The following is a 22055-nucleotide window of genomic DNA, read 5'->3' as shown; positions in this document are numbered from 1 at the left end:
GAAGTTAACCAGTAAATTGCAATTTTATGCTGGGAAACTCCAGTGTACTAGCCGATGGAATATTATCACTGCCAGTCTTTAATCATTGACTAGTATCATTGTTTGTTATCACTGTCATAGTCTTTTATCAATATGTATTATCATTGTCATAGTCTTTTATTATTATCTATAATCATTGTCATAGTCTTTTATTATTATCTATGATCATTGTATGTTATCAGTGTCTGTAATAAACATGTATACTTCATACAGACATGTAAAAAAAGAAAAAGAGACACTATCAGTGGAAGTCAGTGTAATGTATGGAATGACCTGAAGGGCACTGGCACTGATGGTTGTTTATATGTTGCTGTTAATGAATAGCAGGTATGCTTTAGAAAAGAATAAGGGTTAAAGGACCACTCCAATACAGACAAAGATGAAAAAGTATTTTTCCCATTTGTCTATTTTTGTTATTTTTAGGTACAGTTTGGAAGAATAAATAATGTTCCGTCACTTTTATGGGTTTGTAACTGGAAAGAAAGCCATTGTGGTTTCTAGAAAACAAATTAGCAATTCTGTTTAGCCTTTAACCCTTTCTTTCTAATAATTGGAGTCTTTCCCTCTGCTGTAGTCACATCACAAAGGTATATGATGTATTTAAGTACAACTCGGGTTACAAAATGTATCCACTCATATCCACTCTTTTCTTGTTCTATAAATATCAAATTCAATGATTAACCCTCGCAGTGGGGCTACGCCCGCACTGCCAGGGTTAAGTGCTCATTTCTGCCTTGGCCTCTGAGTTGGCCCGCTGTGACAGTGCTCCCTCCAGCCTGTCTTCTGCTCCGCTGCAGCGATGGTATGTCCCTCGGCATCCTTACCTTCTATACACTGTGCATAGATTATGATGACTCAGGGACCTTAGACAGCTGCAGCGGAGGGAGAGAGAGAGAGGATTCAGGTCTAATAGCTGGCCAGCTTGGAGAATCGGGTGATAACTTTTTTTTTACCCCAGGCAAAAACTAGCACTTAACCCGTTCGAGTGCGGGGTAGCCCCTGCAAGGGTTACTAAAATGTTTAACCAGAGTTCTCTTTTAAGCAATGAAAGAATAAAGCCCAATTGAATTGGGCTCTGTGAATAGAAGACTACAAGTCCCATATGCCATCGTGGCAGAGTGACTTGTACATTTCAATGGAGCACATGTGCAGTGATGTCACTTCGCTTGTAGCCCATAGGTTACTTCTTTTAACCCATAACAGTAGGTCCAACTCCATACCACCATAGGAGAAGAGTCTGCAGGAGCCTGTGCATTGCACCCGATATCCACTGATCATGGCTGCAATGCTCTGCTAAGAACTATTAAATGCACATTTTTCTGTTAGCAATGTAGGTGCATTTTTTTTCTTCTAAAAGGTGGATTATGCCTTTAATGTTTCCCGAACTGTAAAGAGTCTGCTGACTTCTCTCACAGTTCTTGTGCTGACTTTATAGAGGGGGAGGGGGGAATAATCAAATAATCACAGTTTTATATCTAGCAGCTTGTACCTACAGCCTCTAACCTGCCACCCTAGGCACAGATCTTTAATTACAGTAATGACAGCCCTGACCCTGTGAATGATTGATTTTTGCTGCTAGGACTGAACTGGACGTTAAAGGGAACCTGCCACACAGCAAAATACCTGTATGGGAAGCTTCAGGTGAAGCTGCTCTCCTTTGATATATCCACACTGCACATCATATTGGTGTCACTTAGGCTGGCCAAACACCTATAGACTATCTGCAGATTTCCTATGGTCAGATGGAAAAAGTGCAATAGATTCCACCATCTACGATAAACTGTGTGTATGGAGGAACCTCCCACTGGGCCAAGCTTCAGTATCTTGCTAGTTGGCCCCGCTGGCTGTCAAAATACCTGAACAATCTGATTAGATGCAGACATTGTTCTGGTGTTTTGAGAGCCAGCTGGGCCGACTAGCAAGATACTGAAGCTTGGCCCAGTGGGAGATTCCTCCATCCACACAGTTTAGCGTAGATGGAGGAATCTGTTGCACTTTTTCCATCTGACCATAGGAAATCTGCAGATAATCTATAGGTGTATGGCCAGCTTTAGGCTGAATCCTTTGCCTCAGAACTAGTATGCAGTTCAGGAGTCACAAAAACACAGCTTCGATTTGAGGCTTTTCACACAGGTATTTTGCTTCGCTGCAGATTCTCTTTAAAGAAAGTGCAAATGTAATATATTTATTTATCCATTTGGCATGTTAATGTTTTATAAGCTATAACTATTTTAAGTCTAAAATGAGTATCTCATATGAACCGTGTGACTACTACTCTAGCACTTTGTAATATTAACCCTTTATTTGGACAAGGATACATTGCCTGTTTTGGCTTTCTCAAATGAGGCTTAATGTGCTGCTGTGTTATTTCTTACATGATATTATTGCTATTATGTTTAATTCATATATTGGAGGTAAGCAGAGCTGAGGGTTTTTATTGTTTTATGTTAATAAACAAATCCTACAAAGCACATGTATCATTCATTATGCAGGCGCTTCACTTCTCTAGGTTAAAGGACATCTTTATTTTCAAGCCATGTCATTCAGTTGTCATGATGCACGTTACATGCATCAGCGCGCTGAGGTTACATTCATTGGCACCCTAACCCACTAAGGCAATGCACCTGGTAGTGCATTGCTGTGCGTTGTGTTCCCAAAAACAGAGTCGGGTGTGGTTTTCCTTGCGATATTGTGCAGTAACAGTTCATGCACAACAAAGGGGCTGTCTAAATGCAGCACGCGTGAACATGCGTTAACAGTCCACGCAAAACAATGGATCTGTCTAAATGCAGTGCATGTGAACATGCGCTAATAGTCCACGCAAAACAAAGGGTCTGTCTAAATGCAGTGCACGTGATCAGGCTTTAACCAACTGCTGTCCAGAGCAATTTCTTACTATTTGCACACAAAGGATAAAATCTGAATTTTTGGCTAGAAAACAGCTTGAAACCCTCCAAACAATTATATATTTTCTGAAGGCAGAGGCCCTGTAGCATAAAAAAACGCTAGTTGCAATGTTTTATGTGGCACGATATTTGCGCAAATGTTATTAACCCAATATTTTCAATATTTGCACAGAAGCAGAATATAATACCCCATTTGGTAAAATTGAAAAGATGGGGTTGTGTCGGGTAAATAGACGCCAAACATGTCAAGCCTTAAAATTTTGTGTGTGCATGAAATGGCAAAAACCTGCATTAGCCAAAAATTCCCATCGCCGATGCTTTAAAAGCTTTTACGGCTCATCAGTTTTAAGCTTATTTCCTGTTTCCCTCACTGATATTCCAAAATCACTTCACCCAACAGCTAACTCCACAGGTGATGTTCAAATATGTTCATTGCTTTACCTGCCACAAGTAGCTAAACATTCCGGCAGGTGAATCACCCATTTTCTGATTTAACATCAGGGGTAGGCAATTTCAGCACTCTAGCTGTGCTGCAACTACACATCCAACCATGCCTCTGCCTCTGGGAGTCATGTCTATGGCTGTCAAGGTGCCCATACACTGCTCGATTCTCTTACGAGAACGCGGGAAATCCCGCGATCGTACGAGAATCGAGCAGTGTGAACGAAGACGTGCGACCGTTTCTACTGTACGGTCGCACGTCTTTTGTCTAAGGAGCACGCTAGAAAACCAGCCGAAAATCGTATGATTTTCGGCTGGTTTGAACGGTGCTCGGGAGACAAATGCCGAAAGGGCCGCCATGCGCACGCGCACACTGCCCGTTCAGCATCGCGGTCATCGGAAGCCCGCCCCTCAGGGGGGCGGGCTTGCGATGATCGAGAGTACAATCTGCCTGTCCAAGATGGGCAGATCGTACGTTTTTTTAATCACCTTACAACCATCGCAAGACTGAAGTCTTGCGATGGTTGTAAAGTGTATGGCCACCTTGAGTCTTGCTATGCATTTTGAGACTTTTCAGGTCCGGAACTGAGTGCGGATCTGCAGACGCGGTGCTATGTGTTTTTGCCGCGTTCAAGTTTTGTGCTGGAGTGGGGCTGTCAGTATGTTAGCTGCAGTGCAGTGCGTTTTTGACACCTTTGGCGTTTCCAGATCGTTTCCTGACTGTACAAAATGTGACATGCAGTATTTTTCTGTCGTAACCTGAACGGACTGCGCACGTGAGAACTGTGGCCCATAAAACACATAGGGATACATTGGGATGCATTTTTAGTGCAGGGGCGTACGGATCAGGTCAGCACAGAAAACGGACGCCGTGTGAACAGGCACTCAAGGTGCCCACACACCTTGCGATAATCGCGGGAAATCCCGTGATCGTACGATTATCGCAAGGTGTGTGGAAGGCGTGCGACCGTTTTTACTGTACGGTCGCACGACTTTTATCTTAGGAACATGTTCGAAAACCCGCCGAGAATTGTATGATTGTTGGCGTGTGTGGCATGTTCGTAAGATAAATGACGCAAGCGCACACTGCTTGTTCAGCATTGCGGTCATCGGAAGCCCGCCCCTCAGCGGGGCGGGCTTGCGATCATCGCAAGTACGATCTGCCTGTCCAAGATGGGCAGATTGTATGTTTTTTTAATTACCTTACAACCATCGCAAGACAAAAGTCTTGCGATGGTTGTAAGGTCTGTGGCCAGCATTATAGTTCAGCTACAGTTGGAGTGAGGAGGTTGCCTACCCCTGTTCCAGAACCATCTCTCTACCTTCGTTTTGTTCATCAGACAACTGCCTATGTCTAATAAGACTCAGGCAAAGCCAGCTAAGCAAATAATGGAGACATCGTTCTGACTGTACTATGTGGCAGGGGTGTTTGAAGTACCAGACTGGCCGAGCAGAGTTACAAGTCCTTTAGTTCACTTCTATGCATTCAGCTGTTTACCTAGAGCTCCCCTTTAAATTGACAAGTGAGCGTTACCTTCAATACAATTAGTACCAAGATTTTGATTTTTCATATAATTGTATGAATTACCAGTCTAAAGGTGCACGATTCTCGTACGAGAATCGCGGGAAATCCAGCGATTGTATGAGAATCGTGCAGTGTATGGAAGGCGTGCGACCGTTTCTACTGTACGGTCGCACCTCTTTTGTCTAAGAAGCACGCTAGAAAACCAGCCGAAAATCGTAAGATTTGAATGATGATCGCAAGTACGATCTGCCTGTCCAAGATGGGCAGATTGTACGTTTTTTAAATTACTTTACAACCATCGCAAGACTAAGGTCTTGCGATGGTTGTAAAGTGTATGGCCACCTTAAAGGAGCGGAGTTACAAATCCTCGGATGTTACACTTCACTTCTATGCGTTGAACTGCTCACAAAGAGGCCCACAATGAGATAACAAGTGCAAGCTACAGTATATGTAGCAGTATTAGGGGTCGTTCACACCATCCACACAGAGTTCTAAGACATGAACGCACTGGATCGCTTATTCAAACCCTCCCTGCGTTCTCGGTGAGTGCAGTGCGATTGCGGTACTTACAAAGCCATCCACAACTCTGCCCCTGGGTACATCTCAAACCTTGTCCTAAAGTATCACCCTAACCGTCCGCTCTTCAAATGACCTTCTACTTTCCAGCTCCCTCATAAACCCCTCCCATGCTCGCCTCCAGGACTTCTCTAAAGTCTCTCCCATCCTATGGAACTCTGTACCCCAACCTGTCTGTCTATCTCCTACTCTGACTGCCTTTAGGCGATCCCTTAAGACTCATCTCTTCAAGGAAGCCTATCCCACCTCAACCTGACCACTGAAACATCACATTCTCAAACAATTCATCCCCACAGCTACCTCCTCATGTATCATTCCCCCCTTCCTATTAGATTGTAAGCCCTCGGGCAGGGCCCTCCTTACCATCTTGTCTTGAATTGTATTGTAATTGAAATGTCTCCCTTATATTGTAAAGCGCTGTGCAAACTGTTGGCGCTATATAAATCCTGTATAATAATAATAAACATGCCAAAAATGGTGTACCCTATAGGTCTCTTTTAAAGACTTTTTGATGTGCTTGCTGCTTTGGTGGGAGAAGCCTCACTCACTCAAGCCAGGTGCAGACCTGGAAGCCGACAGTGGAAAAAACAAACTGTGTATGCAATGATAATGGCTTGCCTTTAAATATCCATTTTATTCCATTACATTGACAAGCAAACCAGGTATTTAGACCATATCTTCAACTTTATTGATATTTTTCAAAGCTATATTTCATTTAGTCTTTGTATCTTCATCTTTTCAATATGTGTCTTTGTCCAGCCTACAAATGAAACATTATGCTAAATTGTCCTGCATCTCAAAAGGAGAAAACAAATAAAAAATATAAACACATTAAACAAACATAGGAAAAAAACATGGGACAACTGGAAGAACTCCATATAAAAAATATAAATAAAAAAATAGAATGATCAGAATGGAGGGAAGATGGAACAGAGAAGTGACACATGGCTTGGATATTTGTGTTGTAGGTGAATTAAAGCAAGGCAGGTTTTTATATAAAACAAACAAAAAAAAAGTTTAGTGGCTATAGAGGAAAAAAAAAAAAACATGGCCATCACAATTCAAGCGTCATCCTGGCTTCTCCCATTTCATGTAACAGCTAAAATACACTGTACAAGCAGCACAGCCTTTAAATGAAACAGTTCACTGTTGACCTAGTTTCTTTGAGAGGTATCTGTAGACAAAAATGAGAAAGCTATTAAATATTATGTCATACATGACCATTGAAATATTTACAGCTGAAACCAGAACTAAATCATCCCATCTCTTACAGCCAAGGAAGGCGCCATCTTGGCCTCTTTTTGTATTGCAGGTGTCATGGTGCTACACATGTGATCAGCTATGACAATGACACAAGCCGTTTGAGGGCTTGAAGCTCTGGTTGAAAGCTGAAAAGCACGCAGGGAACCTTAACAGTTGGTATGCCTTGAAAATAACTGTTTTCGGAGATATTAAATTGGTGGGTACAGCGCCAAATACATTAGTTATGTATTATAGTATGTATCCTATCTTCTGAAGACTGCTGCATTTTGTAAAAATCCACCCCTATGAGGGACACTCTTGAATGCAAGTGGGCGTATTAAGATGTCCCTTCCCCACACGCGGGAAACGGACAAAATTTAAAACAGCCGGCGATGGCTCTTTACAATCGTTCAGGGGGGCTATAGAGCCGTCCGATCACTTGTATGTTGAGTGCAAGTGTGCTTCCCCCCTCCGCCTGGCTCCACTGTCCCCCGTGGGGGGCTGGGACCGGCACGCTGGCTCTCTGAATGGAGATCAGCACACATCCTCCCGCTGATCTCCCCTCCGATCTCTGAATGTAGAAGTGATGTGTATTACATCACTTCCACCTTCAGCTTTCATTTCTTCAGCTTCTGTAGCCGGAGCGTAGCTGAGGAAGCAAATCTCTGCTTCAACAGCTTCTTTGGTGACATTAGGGGTCTAATAGACCTCTGATGTCTCCATAAAGAGGACCTGTCACTGTATATGTGCTGTCACATAGGGGGTTTGTTAACCCCCTAGGTGATCGCAATAAAGTAAAAAAAAAAAAAAAGTTAAAATAAAAATGCGATTGAGCCGTACATGTTAAATATCACCACAAACGTTGCAGTGCAAGCAATTATTCTGGGATCATGAAATCACGGTTAACACTAAATTGATGAGCAGTAAAAGCTTGTAAACAGTCACCTGTGGCTATTTTGGGTATTGTAGTTTTCTGCAGTTTCGCGGGCACACGCAATTTTAAGGCTTGACATGCTTGGTGTCCATTTACCGAACGTGAACCCATTTTTTTACATTTTACCAAAAACATTGGGTAAAAATTAATGTTTCCTAACATAATGTAGGGAAAACTGTTTTTTTTGCGTCAAAATTTTTGGTACTTATGTCTTTATATAGTAAAAAATAAAACCCCCCAATGGTGATGAAATACCACCAAAAGAAAGCTCTATGTGTCCCTAGAAAATTATATCAAATTAATTTCAGTACAGCGTTGCATGACGGAATAAATGTATTTTAGCGCTGAATACTGGAAATTGGCCTGGAAGGGAAGAGGGTCTAATACCCTGGTCTTCAAGTGGTTAAAGAACAACTCTGGGTAAAAAGTTTAGTAACCCTTGCAGTGGGGCTACCCCCGCACTGCAAGGGTTAAATGCTCGTTTTTGCCTAGGGTCAAAACAAAAATTATACTCATCTGATCCAAGCTGGCCGGCTGTGACAGTGCTCGCTCCAGTCGGTCTCCTCCTCCACTGCAGCAAGAGTATGTCCCTTGGCATCCTCACGTCCTATGTATATGGGACATGAGGATGCAGAGGGACAGTCTATAGGACATGATGACTCAGGGACCTTAGATATCTGCAGCAGAGGGGCTTCAGTGTCCGGTCTAAGAGCATCGGATGAGTATAACTATTTTATTTTTGACCCTAGACAAAAATGAGCAATTAACCCTTGCAGTGCAGGGATAGCCCCACTGCAAGAGTTAAGGAATATTTTACTCAAAGTTCTGCTTTAATGCCACTTTCATAGCCGCCGGATATTGGCCATCTTCTAGTGCTATATGGGTTAGCATGAAGAGCTGTGTGTATATTTAACATTCTCTTTTACATTTTACAGTTATAGTCGATAATGAATCAGAAATAACATTAAATCCATAAAACTGAATACTAACCTTTCCCAATGTTTATGATTAAGATCTGATAAGTCGTCTAGTTTAGCAATTTCTTGAAGGTATTGAGATAGTTTCAAAAGCTCTTTATCTTTATCCCGATTTAAATGAGCCTTCATGAAAGGTCTGATCTGTTACCGAAAAGAGAAAAAAAAAAAAGAAGTTATGTACAATATTAAAGTGAGTTGAATCTTAAAAATACATTCAAATACCTTAACTATTAACAAAAATGTATCTTATTTGTGTATCACTCGGCTGTAGATCCTCAAATCATCTCTGAATTCATGCTGATACTGTACTTCCTTCTGGAGGGTGGCTACTTTTGTTCCCCATGGTCCCTGTGTGTGTTGTAAAGTAGTCACCGATCCAAGCTCCCTCCTGTGATGGACTACAATCTCACGTTTGGTTTACTAATTTGTACTGAGATTGTAGTCCATCACAGTAGTGAGCTTGGAGCGGTGGCTACTTTACAACATACACAGGGACCATGGGGAACAAAAGTAGGCCCCCTCCAGAAGGAAATACAGTATCAGCATGAATTCACAGCATGAATTCAGAGATGATTTGAGGATCTACAGACGAGTAGAAATGGATTAAAAATGTATCTTAACATTTAACTCCTGAGTTTAGTCTCACATTAACTAGTAAAAAATAACATCCCCAGGTCAGCTTTACATTGAAGAATTTAGCACTTTTTGCTGCCTCTGTTCTACATGTATAAAAGCCCAACTCCAGCCAAAACTTCTCTATTTTAGTTTTGAAGATGTCACAACCCCGCCCCCTCCTCCAACCAGAGAATGCCTTGTATTCTGAGATTATGAGATATTAGAGTGTTTAGAGTTACACTGTATGGTGAGGTAGTTGGGGCTCTCTTGCAAAATCTTTGACAGAGCAACCTAAGAGAGTTTCCATCGTTACTGTCAAACAGAATTGAACAACACAGGTTTAGGACAGACCTTTAATGTGACCGTCCTATAATACACTCCATCACTGGAGTACTGTGTCACACAAGAAATTGTAGGCAGAGTTTCTTAAACAATACTGCAAAGTACATAAGCATAATGCAGGTGCTTAACTATCTTTATAGGGATAAGCAGCGAGAGACTGAACCATTCCAAAGAGCTAAGAATGAATGACCAGAACAATGCCACTTACCTTTAAGCCATTCTGGGGATTCATCAAGAAATTTCTTCCTATATCATCGAACATTATGGTATTTTTTTTACTGTAAAATTCTGAATATTTTCCCCAAATTACTCCAAGAGGCTTTACCTATTAAAAAAGGAAAAAGTGTTATATACAAGACTTTGGTTCTGCTTGTTGCTTCAAAGTCATTTCTTAAAACAATCCCCAGAAGCCTTTGACATGAGGGCACCACTCTTCCCTACTGTAGCTGAGTTGACAGACAAATGAGACCACAGGCTGCACAATGATGAAGGCCGGTGAGGCAATTTGAACCTAAAATGGCCAAAATGACATCTAAAAATAGCAGAAATGATTGTTACTGCCCATCAATAAACAAGCAATTGTAATACATGACAGCAAAGCCGAACTGATACCAAGCTGAATACTTTCGAAGCTGGCCATACACTGGCTATTTATCCTCATTCAGCCCCAAGAGCTAAATGAGAAAATACACTTGATTCCCCCGTTCAGGATAAACAGCATCAGGCTGTCCCCATTGTGGTATTGTATTCTGACTGCGGCAGGCGTGCCGCTATTAGAATAACTGAACAGTGACAACTGCAGTCACTGTTCAGCCAAGAATTTAAAAAAAAAATCGACTTCTTTCACATAAGGCGGCCCTGAGGGGGGCCACACAGTGCTCGAACCTGCTGACTTAAAATTGCAGCAGGGTATGACCAGCTTCAGGTGCCGATCACACAGGCAATTTGTTAATCTTGTAAACTCCAGTCTAAAAAATCATCAGCTTCAGTAAGCATTCTAAAAACCTCCGAATAAAGATCTTACTGACAGTGCTGGTGGTAGCTTTAAAGTGAACATGTACTTTGCACATGCAGGACAAAGCAACAGGCTTACTGTAACTCTGGCCAGCGCAATTGCTTATAATCGCCTTCTCTTCACTCCTAGGCATGAGTAGGAATATCTACTGCATCCAACCACATGACAGTGCTGGTGCTTGGTGACTGCCTGCTTTGTCACCCATTACTGTCACATGGGGAAAAGAAAAAAGTTCTCACGGCCTTGTGTAAGCTCCATGTCACAACAGGGAATTGACATGGGGGTTCTTCTCTTTGATTGCTCAAGTGAATGAAAGGAATGTATAAGCAGCTGTGGGGGTCGGCATTAAAGTGAAATCAGTTGTTCTACCCTGCCTGGCAGTACCATCTGCTACAACCTGCCCCCAACACACACACTACTAATGATCCATCACTATGATGGGCTGCCTCACTGGACCAATGGAATATGATGCAGGAAACCCAAGGGGGTGGGCAAGCTTTAGCACTATTAAGAACTGTCAGAATGACATAAAAGCAAGGTCTCAGAGGCTACTGGAGGTGCCTGCACTTTATACCTGCAGCAAATTAATAATAAGACTGAAATTCATTACGTCTGTAATTGCACTGATGTCTGTTTTATTTCTTGGATTAAAGGCTCCATAGAGAAGTGTGACACAAAACAAAGTATAAGTGGCTAATCCCACAGCAAAGAAAGGACTTACATCAATGAGACCTCTTCTGGGTGTGTGGACAGTAATCATGGCTGCACTATCCAACATAAAAGTGATCTTATAATTGGCATTTGTGCTGACGCCCAATTCCTAGAGGAAAAGAACAACATTGTAACAAGCACGCAGAGAAGTATTTTGTGATTCAAAAACGGAATAACATCAGATACATAGATATGATGTCACATTTCATTAAAATACACACATGGGTAAAGATTAACCATGAGAAACAGGAAAATGTAGTAGGTGGGGCCATAGGGGCACAGCAAAGTGTATAATCCATAAAGGACCAGTCCACCCAAAACTGACATTTTTGGCAACTGTTAGAGAGTTAATATCTATTGGGAACTTTACTGGAGAGATTGCTTTGCTTGAGTTCCTGAGTCTACACACCCGCTGTGGCAATTATAAGTGGTTCCCACTTTCCCTGTTAAAGCTTTCTCATTTAATTTATAGACCCACAACAATGAATGGGAACACCCAAAAACTCCCAGGTGGATGGGAAAAGCATTATTATGTTAGGGAGATAAGAATACAGGTGCTAAGTCCCCCACACTAAATATTAGGTACCTCGGCTTATATTCGGGACGGCTTATACTCGAGTATATACGGTAACTAAAATGTGTGCAGTGGCCCTCTAAAGTGGTTTTTGGAATGGTAACTACATACAGTATAACTGAGAAAAAGAAACAAAAAAACACAAAAAAGAAAAAACAACTGGAAATTGTTATAAACCTTATAGTTATAGTTCCTCTTACCTTCATTTTGGCTTCAATCCATTTCATGCTTGTTGCAGCTAGAGGAAAGAAAACAAAAACATGAAAGTTAAGGGTTTGTACAGACAGTCATTAAAGAGATCGCCCTAATCTAGCTAGCATGGGCCTCAGTGCACAATGAGCAGGTCCACTACCAGCTGCTGAAAGGGTTCAAAGAGCCCGTGAATACAAAGTATAGGCAAGTGCTTGGCTGTTTTGCTGCGCACAGCGCAACATATCTCAGAAGAAATGTTCCATTGAGATACAGAATGTACTTTTTTTTCAAACTTAAAAAAAAACAAAAACATTACTGTAACTGTTTAAAAAGTATTAGCTGGAATTAGGCTTAAATTTGTATTTTATTTATTTATTTATTACAGGTATTCATATAGCACCAACAATTTACCCAGCGCTTTACAAACCATACCCTGCCCTCAAGAAGCTTACAATCCAAGGTCCCCATCTCACATGCATACACACAGGGCCAGTTAAGAAAGGAACCAATTAACCTTTCAGTATGTCTTTGGAGTGTGGTAGGAAACTAGAGCTCCCAGAGGAAACCCACGCAAGCACAGGGAGAACATGCAAACTCCATGCAGTAGTGTCCTGGCCGAGATTCAAACCAGGAAATTAAAGTCCATTTAAAACTACATGTGCATCTAAGACTACCCTGTCCACAGGATGACAACACAGCTGTGTGATTTTACTGCAGAAACAGTGCAGTCATCGAAAAATAACAAATGGCACTAGGAGGATCATCAGGTAATGGGTTCTTAAAATGTCATTTGACTGTCTGGTTTACAATTCAAATTATTTTTTTCTACAAAAAGTCTCAAGAAAAAAAGAAGGGAAATGGAAACAGTAAGTAAAAGGAAACAAAAAGCACGTTAGGGACATACAACAGCCCAGAATGACTTACACCATATTACAATATCATAATCTTCATAGGCAGATGTAAGAAACTCATGCAGATATGGTCTCATTAGCTCCAGGCCAGTTTCCGCACAGGACCGATGATCTAAAAGAGCCCAAGAAAGATAATTAAGAGACGGCAGAGAAAGAAGTTAAAAGTAAACAAGAATGACACAGAGCAATGCCATCACAAATAATAATATTCAGACCTTATGGTGGGTTGCTGAGACCTGAGCAGTAGATTGGTGGTGTGGGGTGGTGGTGTGGGGTGCATGGTTTGCCCATTCTCTAACTTTCAGAAAGTTGCCATGTGTATAAACAGTTCAGAGACCGAGGAGGCACTCAGAAGGAAGAGCTGCAATCCATATCTAACGGGAATGAATGGTAAAATAAGGAAGGGACATACTAACCAAACAGAGTGTAGTCGACATCTAAAACAAGCAGCTTCTTCCCCTCTCTCGGAGGATTTAGGACTTCCACTTTGTATTCTTTGACACGGCGTGAAATCTTAGCCAGATTTTCTTCTCTGCAATGAATTACAGTTAGCAATGGTTTTCAGTGAAGGAGTTCATGGTAGGACTTTGAGTCCCACCAACTGTCAAACTGTGGGCAGAGAGCAGGGTCATTCTACAGGGCTACAATGGTCAGGCGGAGCTGGCATTGTGGGAAGAGAGACATTACAAACCCAACAGCACCCATCCAAATTAAAGATGAGAGTTTGGGTTGGTTTTGAGCTACGGTACTTACAAAAAGAAACCTGTGTTCATTTTGAAGCTTCAAAATATGTATAAAGCAGGCACTTCAACATTCCTAAAAATGTGATTGGTCCCACCCTTGCCTCAGTATTGGTCTCTTACCATGATGGACAACCTCTCTACCAATAGTGAAGCACAAGAGATAAAAGGAGCCAAAAATGACTTTAGTTCCATGTTCCATACCAAGAAAGAAAGAAATCTCTTGAGATTCCATCGTACGATTAAGCTCTTTGGAGTGAAACAGGTTAGCAGTAGGAGTCTCAGCGGGATGTGCTGAGAGAAATAAATCTTTAGATTAGGGATGCACCGATACTGGCACCCGTACTCGCCCAGATGCTCCGATATCGGAACCTCTGGTCAGTGCCACAAGGAAGCATGGAGCCGGCTTCCCGGCCAATCAGGAAGCCTTCCTGATTAGCTAGGAAGCCGGCTTCACTTGTCGCTAGGCAGCCTGGCTTCCTGACCAATCAGGAAGCCGGGTGGCACGTCATGACCCGCCTCCCAGCTTCCTGATTGGCTAGGAAGTTGTCTTCACGCAGCCTAGCAACACTGCGAGGCAGGCCTGGCTTCCTGACCAATCAGGAAGCCAGGCCCATGGTACTTCGGGATGCAGTATAGGCAAGTAACGAAAAAAAAAAATATCAGTACTTGTACTCGATACCGAAAAACAGGGATCGGTGCATCCCTACTTTCGTTGAGACAAGCATCTTTCTTTCTGGAGCAAAAGAAATGACAGCTTGTACAAAACTCTGCAGAATCAGCCACACGTATGGCTAGCTCTGCCTCTTGGCAATCCGCAGCCTTACAATTTGGTGTTTAACCAATAAGGCAGTACAAGAGATATGATGATGCACAAAATTCAATATATCATAAAAATCAATCTGAAGAGATATTTCATAGGCTGAATATAGAAATCTGAAGTCGGTTTGGTTGGTATTGTTGCTGCCCTTTGCACTGCCTCAGTGAGAAGTTGTTTTAATTCTCATTTTTGCATAGCTATCATATTATACATTTCAACAAATACATATATTTTGTGGAAAATCCCTCCATTTCATTAGGAAAAAGATAAAAATGCTGCCAACAATGGTACAGTATAACCTACAACTGTACAGCAATATAATACCACCAGCAGTTAGGATTTAGCTGTCATATGCAAACAACAAGACTCACCGATTTTCCACCTCCACTACCTCCTCTTCAATGTCAAAGTCATTTATAACATCGTCATTTTCTGGAGGTGGTGCCATCACTTCTTCCTGCAGAAATGTACCAAAAGATTACATTTAAACTATACCAGAAAAGGTCAGTAAATACATTCAAATAAAATGCTGAAAAACAGTGAATATTTGGTGCAATGCATCACCTACCCTTGGTGGAGCAAAAGTGTTCCACCAAGAAAATTACCAATTGTTTTATCTCTCTCCCTCAGTGTGTGTTTGTGTGATGTTTCCCGACATGTAAAGAAAATGTAGCTTGTATTACCAAACTCTCCTCACGTGTTCCCATCATCATAATCTTGGTATTTGGCTTGAGCTTTAGGACACCCAGTTTTAAATCATTTTCTGCTGGCTTGCCTGTAGAAGACATTGAACAAAACAAAATTACTGATCGTTGTTTATTTAGACACAGAGTATTATAAGAGGTTCTCGACTGTTCCCCACATCAGCTGATAAACAGTATGACCCATGTATGTCTTATTTAAAGTCGTAGGACTACAGCATGTAACATGGTCATTATAATAGCTTTAGTATGTAGACCAAAGCAGTTCGTTTACAGGTGAACTCAGCTTGTACCCGAGATGCTTCAGACCTCCTTAGCCGCTTCTGTATTCCAATTGATTTTTTTTTTTCTTCATTTCAAAACCAGCTTTATTGTAGAAATGTAAAATACAACATGGTAACGTCCATCATCACTCTCGGACATCAAAGAATAAATATAAAAACAATATGTGATGAGCGCCAGTAAATAAATGCAAATAAAGCATTACTTGGCACTCAAGATAAATAAAAATATATCTAAAACATGTATAACAATCATGTGCCGAGCTGAATAAATATATAAAATTCAGTGAAATATGTGATATAAACGATAAGATATACAAGTATATGCTTTAAAAAATATATTCAAAAAAGCACATCAAAACATGAAAAGATGGAGGACAAAGTGATAAAAACAAAGTCCAATGTGCAACAATTATAATCATGCAAACAAATGCAGGAGATAGTCCACCACTAGATAGATTCAAACTTCCAAGTAAGCAGTTGCCACAGAATCCTGACAGACCTTCACCTCCACCCAGTGAATGCACAAATTGGAACGGTGCTCACCTGGGGAGGTAGACCCAAAGAACTAGGTCTCAAAGCGTATTTCCCTTCTTAATAGGGGAGGGAATCCCGTATGAATGAAGACCAGATAACCTTCTCAGCTCGTAAATAACATCATCATTTCAAAAAGGGAGAGAAAATATAAAAAGGAGGACATAGTGCGTATCGTCCAAAAAATAAAATGTATTCAATAAAAGCAGGTACTTACAATGTCACAGGTGACAAAAGGCACAAAACAAATATCCAATGGACCCACAGTACAATTCTATGGGTGCAATGGGACTCCCGTCCGTCCGGCTCAGCTGAGAAGAGTGACGTTGAATGCTCAGCCTTACGTACGTTACATCCATGCAAGACTTTGTCCAATGCTCAGCCCTACGTACTTTACATCGATACGTGACTTCGTCAGTCATGCATAGACGTACAGCCTTCCCGGTTTATTTGAGAGCTCATAAAAGGGAACGACAGCCATTCATAAGGAGCTGTCGGAGGTTGGAGAGTAAAAGCCCATTAGGTTCCGTCCGGGTCAACACCAGTTCCCGAAATTTAGCCAACACAAGGGGCAAACATTGACCAATGTAACTACCGCGCCTCCTACAGAGCCCTTAACAAATATGTACCGAACCTCCGGGTCACATCTGAGGTCACAAAAGGTCCAAGTTACGGATTTGGAGAGCAAAATACTTACGCCCTTAGACTTGGCAAAGGGAGAGGGACAATGAGATCGGGAAGTCCCTGTTATGCAATCTAGGCACCTTATCCACTGTAAAATGGGTTTCCTGAAGGAAGGCAACATGGGTGCCCACTTTCGTCAGATCCACCAGGAGTCTGGACCGCCATTCAGCGCCTTAACAATGAACGTAGTAAAGTTCAGACGACTTATAAGGCTGGTGTCGAGGAAGGTTGAGCCCACGGGAGAGGGAAGAAGGAAGAGAGGGAGGGAGAAAACAAGAAAGAGGAGCAGGGAAGGAGGAGAAGAAAGGGGACCAAGCAGGGAGGGTCAGAGAGGGAAGAAGAGAAGAAAAGGAGAAGGGGAAAAAAAAGGAAGAGAGAGGGAGAGAAGGAGGTAGAAGAAAGGCGCACGGGTGGGTGGAGGACACGAGAAGAACAACTACAACTAGGCACAGAGCCAGTGCAAATGCAAAAACACACCTTCAAATCCTAGGAAATAAGGATCCAACCTAAGTGGTGGGTGTAAACGTGAAATCTAAAAAGAACTGTGGGGAGATGCAGTCACTCGTGTAGAGCGACTGCAAGAAATGTCCATAATATTCTTGAAATCTGACCCAGACTAATAGGTATACATGACAGTGGAGGTCAGAATTGCACTGCTCTCCTATTTCCCGGCCTGTGAATTCCCTCGAATAGACCAGGACTCGGGTCCAAGGGGAAAGAGAACCGGGCCAGAAAGAAAAAGACTCTCTATAGGCTCTCTATAACATGGCAATCCCAGGAGGGGGGCAGAAAGGTCCAGGTACCAGCAGCCGGAGAATGAGAGGGCAGTCAGGTAGCTAAACGAACAAACGTCCCAAAGGACAGAATAGAGAACTCGGGATCCAGGAAAGTAGCATGCACGGCCCCAGCCCGTCACATCGCCAGGAGCAGAAGGCGCCAGGGCCCCCTCCCCCAAATAGCGTCCCACCACGGACTGAAGGGAAGAAAGGCCTGGCACTGGCCCGATCACCCAACACCATGACCCCCAAGCAATGCATAGCAGGTTCACAGGAGGCAAGCCCCCAGCCAATCCTATCCAACATAGCAGATCAAATAATACAGTGTGACATAACAAGCAGCAAACAGAACACAACGTTGGGGATCCCTCATCCTCGGGCAGGATAGAGTGGGAAAATGACCTGTAAAAGTAAATGGTTAGTATCAAAAACAGCGTTTAAGGTAAGGGGCCTTTGTCTCTCCAAGGACAGCGTGAGCGGTGGGATGTAGCTAAACAGCCGCGGATGCAGGGAGCCCGTTTACAGTTCCCGGCCTATAGGGATAGGAGCAGGGGGCTCACGATGGGAAGAGTGCAGACGGTTCCGGGGCCTGCGAGGTGCTTCACATGGAAGAGGTACCGCCTCAGAGAGGTCATCCGGGAATTCTAGCCAGTTGGGAACGTCTACAGACGGAGTATCCAGAAAATGAAAAAAGGCAGGCAGCTGATCCGGCATGTGGCGTTGGAATGTGGAATCGTCGCGTCTCACAATCAAGTGGAATGGATGGCCCCAGCAATAAGTGGCAGTAGTAGTGCAGATAAGGTCCAACAGGGGACAAACCAAGCGCCTCATGTGGAGGGTATGGTGGGAGAGATCGGGCAAAACATGGATGCTGGCACCGTCAAACTCCACAGGACCCTGACGCCAGTCTTCTGTGGCCATCTGCTCCTTAATGCTGAAAAAGTGCACCCGGCAAAGGACATCTCTGGGGGCTGAGGAAGAGAACGGGCGGGCACCTTGGACCCGATGCACTCTATCCAGTTCCAATTCCGCGTCATAAGGCTTCCCCAGGAGTTGGTTGAGAATAGCAGAAACAGTGTACCGTAGATGGACTCCCGATGTATCCACTAGTATGCCTCATAGCCTCAATTGTTTCTTCGATTCCTCTGAGTCATCAATGCGTAAGTGCATGGAGAGAAGATGCATCCTAGTCCGACTCCAAGGCCTCCACTCTGCCTGACAGGGAGGACGTGGCGGTCTCCACAACAGTAATGTGTTCATTCACAGCTGAGAGGCGGTGAGTGAGATCCTGCAACTCTTTTTTGAGAGCCTCAACTATGGAGGAAGCCATATTTTCCAAATCACGTTTGGTAGACAAACGCGGGAGAAGGTCGTGCATGCCACTGTCGGGAAGATGGAGGGCTAGGTGGGGAGTGCACACTCTGCAGATTTGGCGTCAGGATTGGAGAGGCCGGGTGATCAGACGGTTGAGACAGGGCCGTAACCACCGGCCCGGTGGTTACGGCCCTGTCTTTTATTAGGCATGGGGCTCACATGGGCGCCATCAAAGGAGCAGAAGAAGGAACAGGATCGGAGGCCTCACGAGTGAAGAAGCCTTAGATCATGGCGAGGCGAGGATCCCCGTGAGTACCGTGTGTTTTCCGTTCTTAAGTCATGTAAAAATTCAGAATAAAGTCAGCTAGAACATCAATCTTTCAGTGCAGAACTCCCAAGAAGTGCATCTTCACGCCGCCATGACAAAACCACACACCCCATTCCAATTGATTTAAATGGGGAGAAAAGCAGTTCTCGTCCAAACAAATGTCTGTGCAAGCATTAAAGTGTGTGTGGACATTATATCCATCTACAGTATCGAGAGAGAGAGCAAAAGGCCAGTCACTCAGAGGTCTTCCAAACAGAAGTAAACGCTTAAAGTGTAGATTTATTTTACCTACATTTCAACTGGGTTTCTCAAGGCTCTGAGATAGGCGGGCCGCAACCTGCTGAAACCCAAGTATTACCAAACCTACACTCTGGAGTTAAATCTTAAGAATGCATACAAGTACCTTAACTATCAACAATACTGGACCTTTATTTGTGCTCAGCTGTATATCCTCAAATCATCTCTGAATTGGTGCTGACACTGTCCCTTTCTTCTGGAGGGTGGCTACATTTGTTCCCCATGGTCCCTGTGTGTTGTAGAGTAGCCACCGCTCCAAGCTCACTTCTGTGATGGACTACAATCCCAGTACAAATTAGTAAATTAAAAAGGTAAGATTGTAGTCCATCATGGGAGTGAGAATGGAGTGGTGGCTACTTTACAACATACACAAGGACCATGAGGAACAAAAGTAGCCCCCCACCCCCCAAGGAAGGACAGTGTCACCACCAATTCAGAGATGATTTGAGGATGTACATATCTGAGTGATACACAAATAAGATACATTTTTGTTAATACTTAGGGTACCTGAACGCATTTTTAAGATTTAACCCCTGAGTTTAGTGTCACTTTAAGCATTTACCACGGTTTGAAGACCTCTGATTACCTAGCGAACGGTTGCTATACTTCTGCTACTGTGTGGAGCACCTCTGGATTGTGTGCTGATATGTTTTCTACATTATATATACACATACTGGGTTGACTGATACCCTCTAAGTATCCCTAGGGTTGACAAATTTATATGGAATTTAGGAGCCAGTCTGTCCAGTCCAGGACCCAACAGGATTTTTTTTTCTTTAGTTGACAACTAGAGAAAACCCTCAAAATGTAGGCTCCATTATCAGGGCGGGACAAATCCCAGGAATATTAGCTACCTGGCTCCTGGGATTTGTCTAGCCTTGATTTATCCTGATAACCACTATCAAGGAATGTGGGGAAGACTATGACAACTCTCTAAGAGCAGAGTTCCCCTTCACTTTGTAGAAGACCGCATCTCTGAGGGAAATCTTCCCAATGGGATACAGGCAGCAAATCATGAAACCAGCAAGGATTTAACTGTCCAGTACGTCATCGAAAACCAATCCTCTATCCAAGGCAGCCAACTAGCATTCTCAAAAGGAGAGGCCCAGCAAAGACAGCCTCCATTAGTCTCTCTCTTTAGAGGGGTGGTAAAGTGCCACCATTAAGAAGCGGACTGTCAAGGAGGTGGGGTGGTACAGAATTAGCAGTGTCATCCATAAAGGTAAACTTACGTCACTGCTTACAAAACAAAATCCTTGAAGAGACTGTTATTAACTTGAAAAATGACTGGTGAAGGCTCAGAAAAATCAATTATTTTAAATGCAGTGTTTGGCCTTCCCAGAATTTATTTTTTCCCACTTGCAATGCGCCTTTGGACTTGCTAGAAAATGTGATTTTCTCAGAAGAGTCAATTCCCCAGCACAGCCCCCATCCCCTCCCCCTCCCCCTCAATTTCATGCCATAGCCATCTTCTCTTCTGGGGGTGTCTAATTACTGTCTATGCTGGCCCAGCTCCACCACCCCTCCCGACAAACTTTTATGGATGAGTCTGTAGAGGAGTGAAGAGGAAAACTTTAGAGCAGAGAGAGCCAACTTCAGCATTCCAGCTGTGGTAAAACTACAAATCGCAGCATGCATCTGTCTCTTGAAGTAATGCCTATGGTTGTCAGTCTTGCACTGCCTTATGAGATTTGTAATGTCATCACAGCTGGAGGGCCAAAGTTTGGCTACTCTTGCCATAGAGCGTTAATTAAGTGAGAGCTCTGACCATGCCGGGGCTGCTGACATCACATTCAAAATGGCGGCACCCAGCAGCAGTCTCACAGCTTTTGGGTGTCTATACAGGGGATTAAATGTGATACATACACATATAATCTCATGGGAAGACTTTTGTTTAAGTAATGGCTGGTGACAGGGTCTCTTTAACTCAGGAACTTTTTTCAAGCACCAGGAACTCTGATGAGGAGGGGAGCAAAGAATGGATCAGACCAGGTTGATCTGGGTTCCTGCCCTGCAAGTAATAGGTGATATAGTGCAATGAGAGCCAGCCTCCAGCTCACCCTTGTATTTGAGTCCCAGAAGCTTCTGCCTCTCTGGCAGCACCCCGGTCAGGCTCTTCAGGGAATGCTTCAGGTCCAGCACTGTGTCCTCCTCAGACAGGGCAGACAAAGGGAACTCCTGGCCGCCCCATTTGATGATCAACGACAGGTTCATGTCTTTATCTGCCTCGGCGGCCATTGCTGGCGGCTTTCCCTTCCCGGAGCGCTACACCATCAGAGCCGAGCCACTTCCATGGACAGCCGGCAAGACACAACAACACACCGGCAAAGACCGGATGCGACGCACGAGCGACGTCCTATGCGCGTCATTGGCTGCGCTGCTCGGTTCCCCCGGCAACGCTTCCGGGTTCTGTCATTTGCTGCCAACCACAACATGGCCGCGCTGCCGTAGTGTGCCATGCACTGAGTGAAAACGTGGGCTGCCTTCACTCTTCCTAAAATATTACTGTTCTCAACGCATTGACTGCTGGCTGTTCACATACTACTGCTTAATAAACTTTATAGCCATTTTCTTTTTTTA

At 43.3% G+C, this 22055-nt stretch overlaps 1 protein-coding gene across 1 annotated transcript; it reads right to left on the bottom strand.

Moving 5' to 3' along the window:
- Positions 1-6372: 6372 nt before the first annotated feature.
- On the bottom strand, positions 6373-21818 carry UBLCP1 (ubiquitin like domain containing CTD phosphatase 1). The gene is made up of 10 exons (XM_018558142.1): positions 21536-21818; positions 15244-15335; positions 14932-15017; positions 13417-13532; positions 13014-13112; positions 12098-12135; positions 11334-11432; positions 9806-9922; positions 8654-8781; positions 6373-6661 (listed from the first exon to the last, which is right to left on the bottom strand). Exons 1-10 carry the CDS (start codon positions 21711-21713, stop codon positions 6631-6633), a joined length of 984 nt encoding a protein of 327 aa, XP_018413644.1. The 5' UTR covers positions 21714-21818; the 3' UTR covers positions 6373-6630.
- Between the last annotated feature and the right edge of the window lie 237 nt (positions 21819-22055).

This window comes from Nanorana parkeri, unplaced genomic scaffold (assembly GCF_000935625.1).
Source record: "Nanorana parkeri isolate BGI_ZX_2015 unplaced genomic scaffold, ASM93562v1 scaffold14, whole genome shotgun sequence".
Classification (NCBI taxonomy): Eukaryota; Metazoa; Chordata; class Amphibia; order Anura; family Dicroglossidae; genus Nanorana; species Nanorana parkeri.
This window is presented reverse-complemented; position numbering and strand designations above follow the sequence as displayed.

Bases quoted from the DNA above. Each gene is read 5' to 3' on its own strand.
- UBLCP1 (XM_018558142.1), bottom strand. From the start codon at position 21,713: ATGGCCGCCGAGGCAGATAAAGACATGAACCTGTCGTTGATCATCAAA. The intron at 15,018-15,243 runs GTAATACAAGCT...ACATTTCTGCAG, and splicing joins GAACACGTGAGGAGAGTTTG to GAAGAAGTGATGGCACCACC. The intron at 13,113-13,416 runs GTTAGTATGTCC...GGGCTCTTTTAG, and splicing joins TGTCGACTACACTCTGTTTG to ATCATCGGTCCTGTGCGGAA.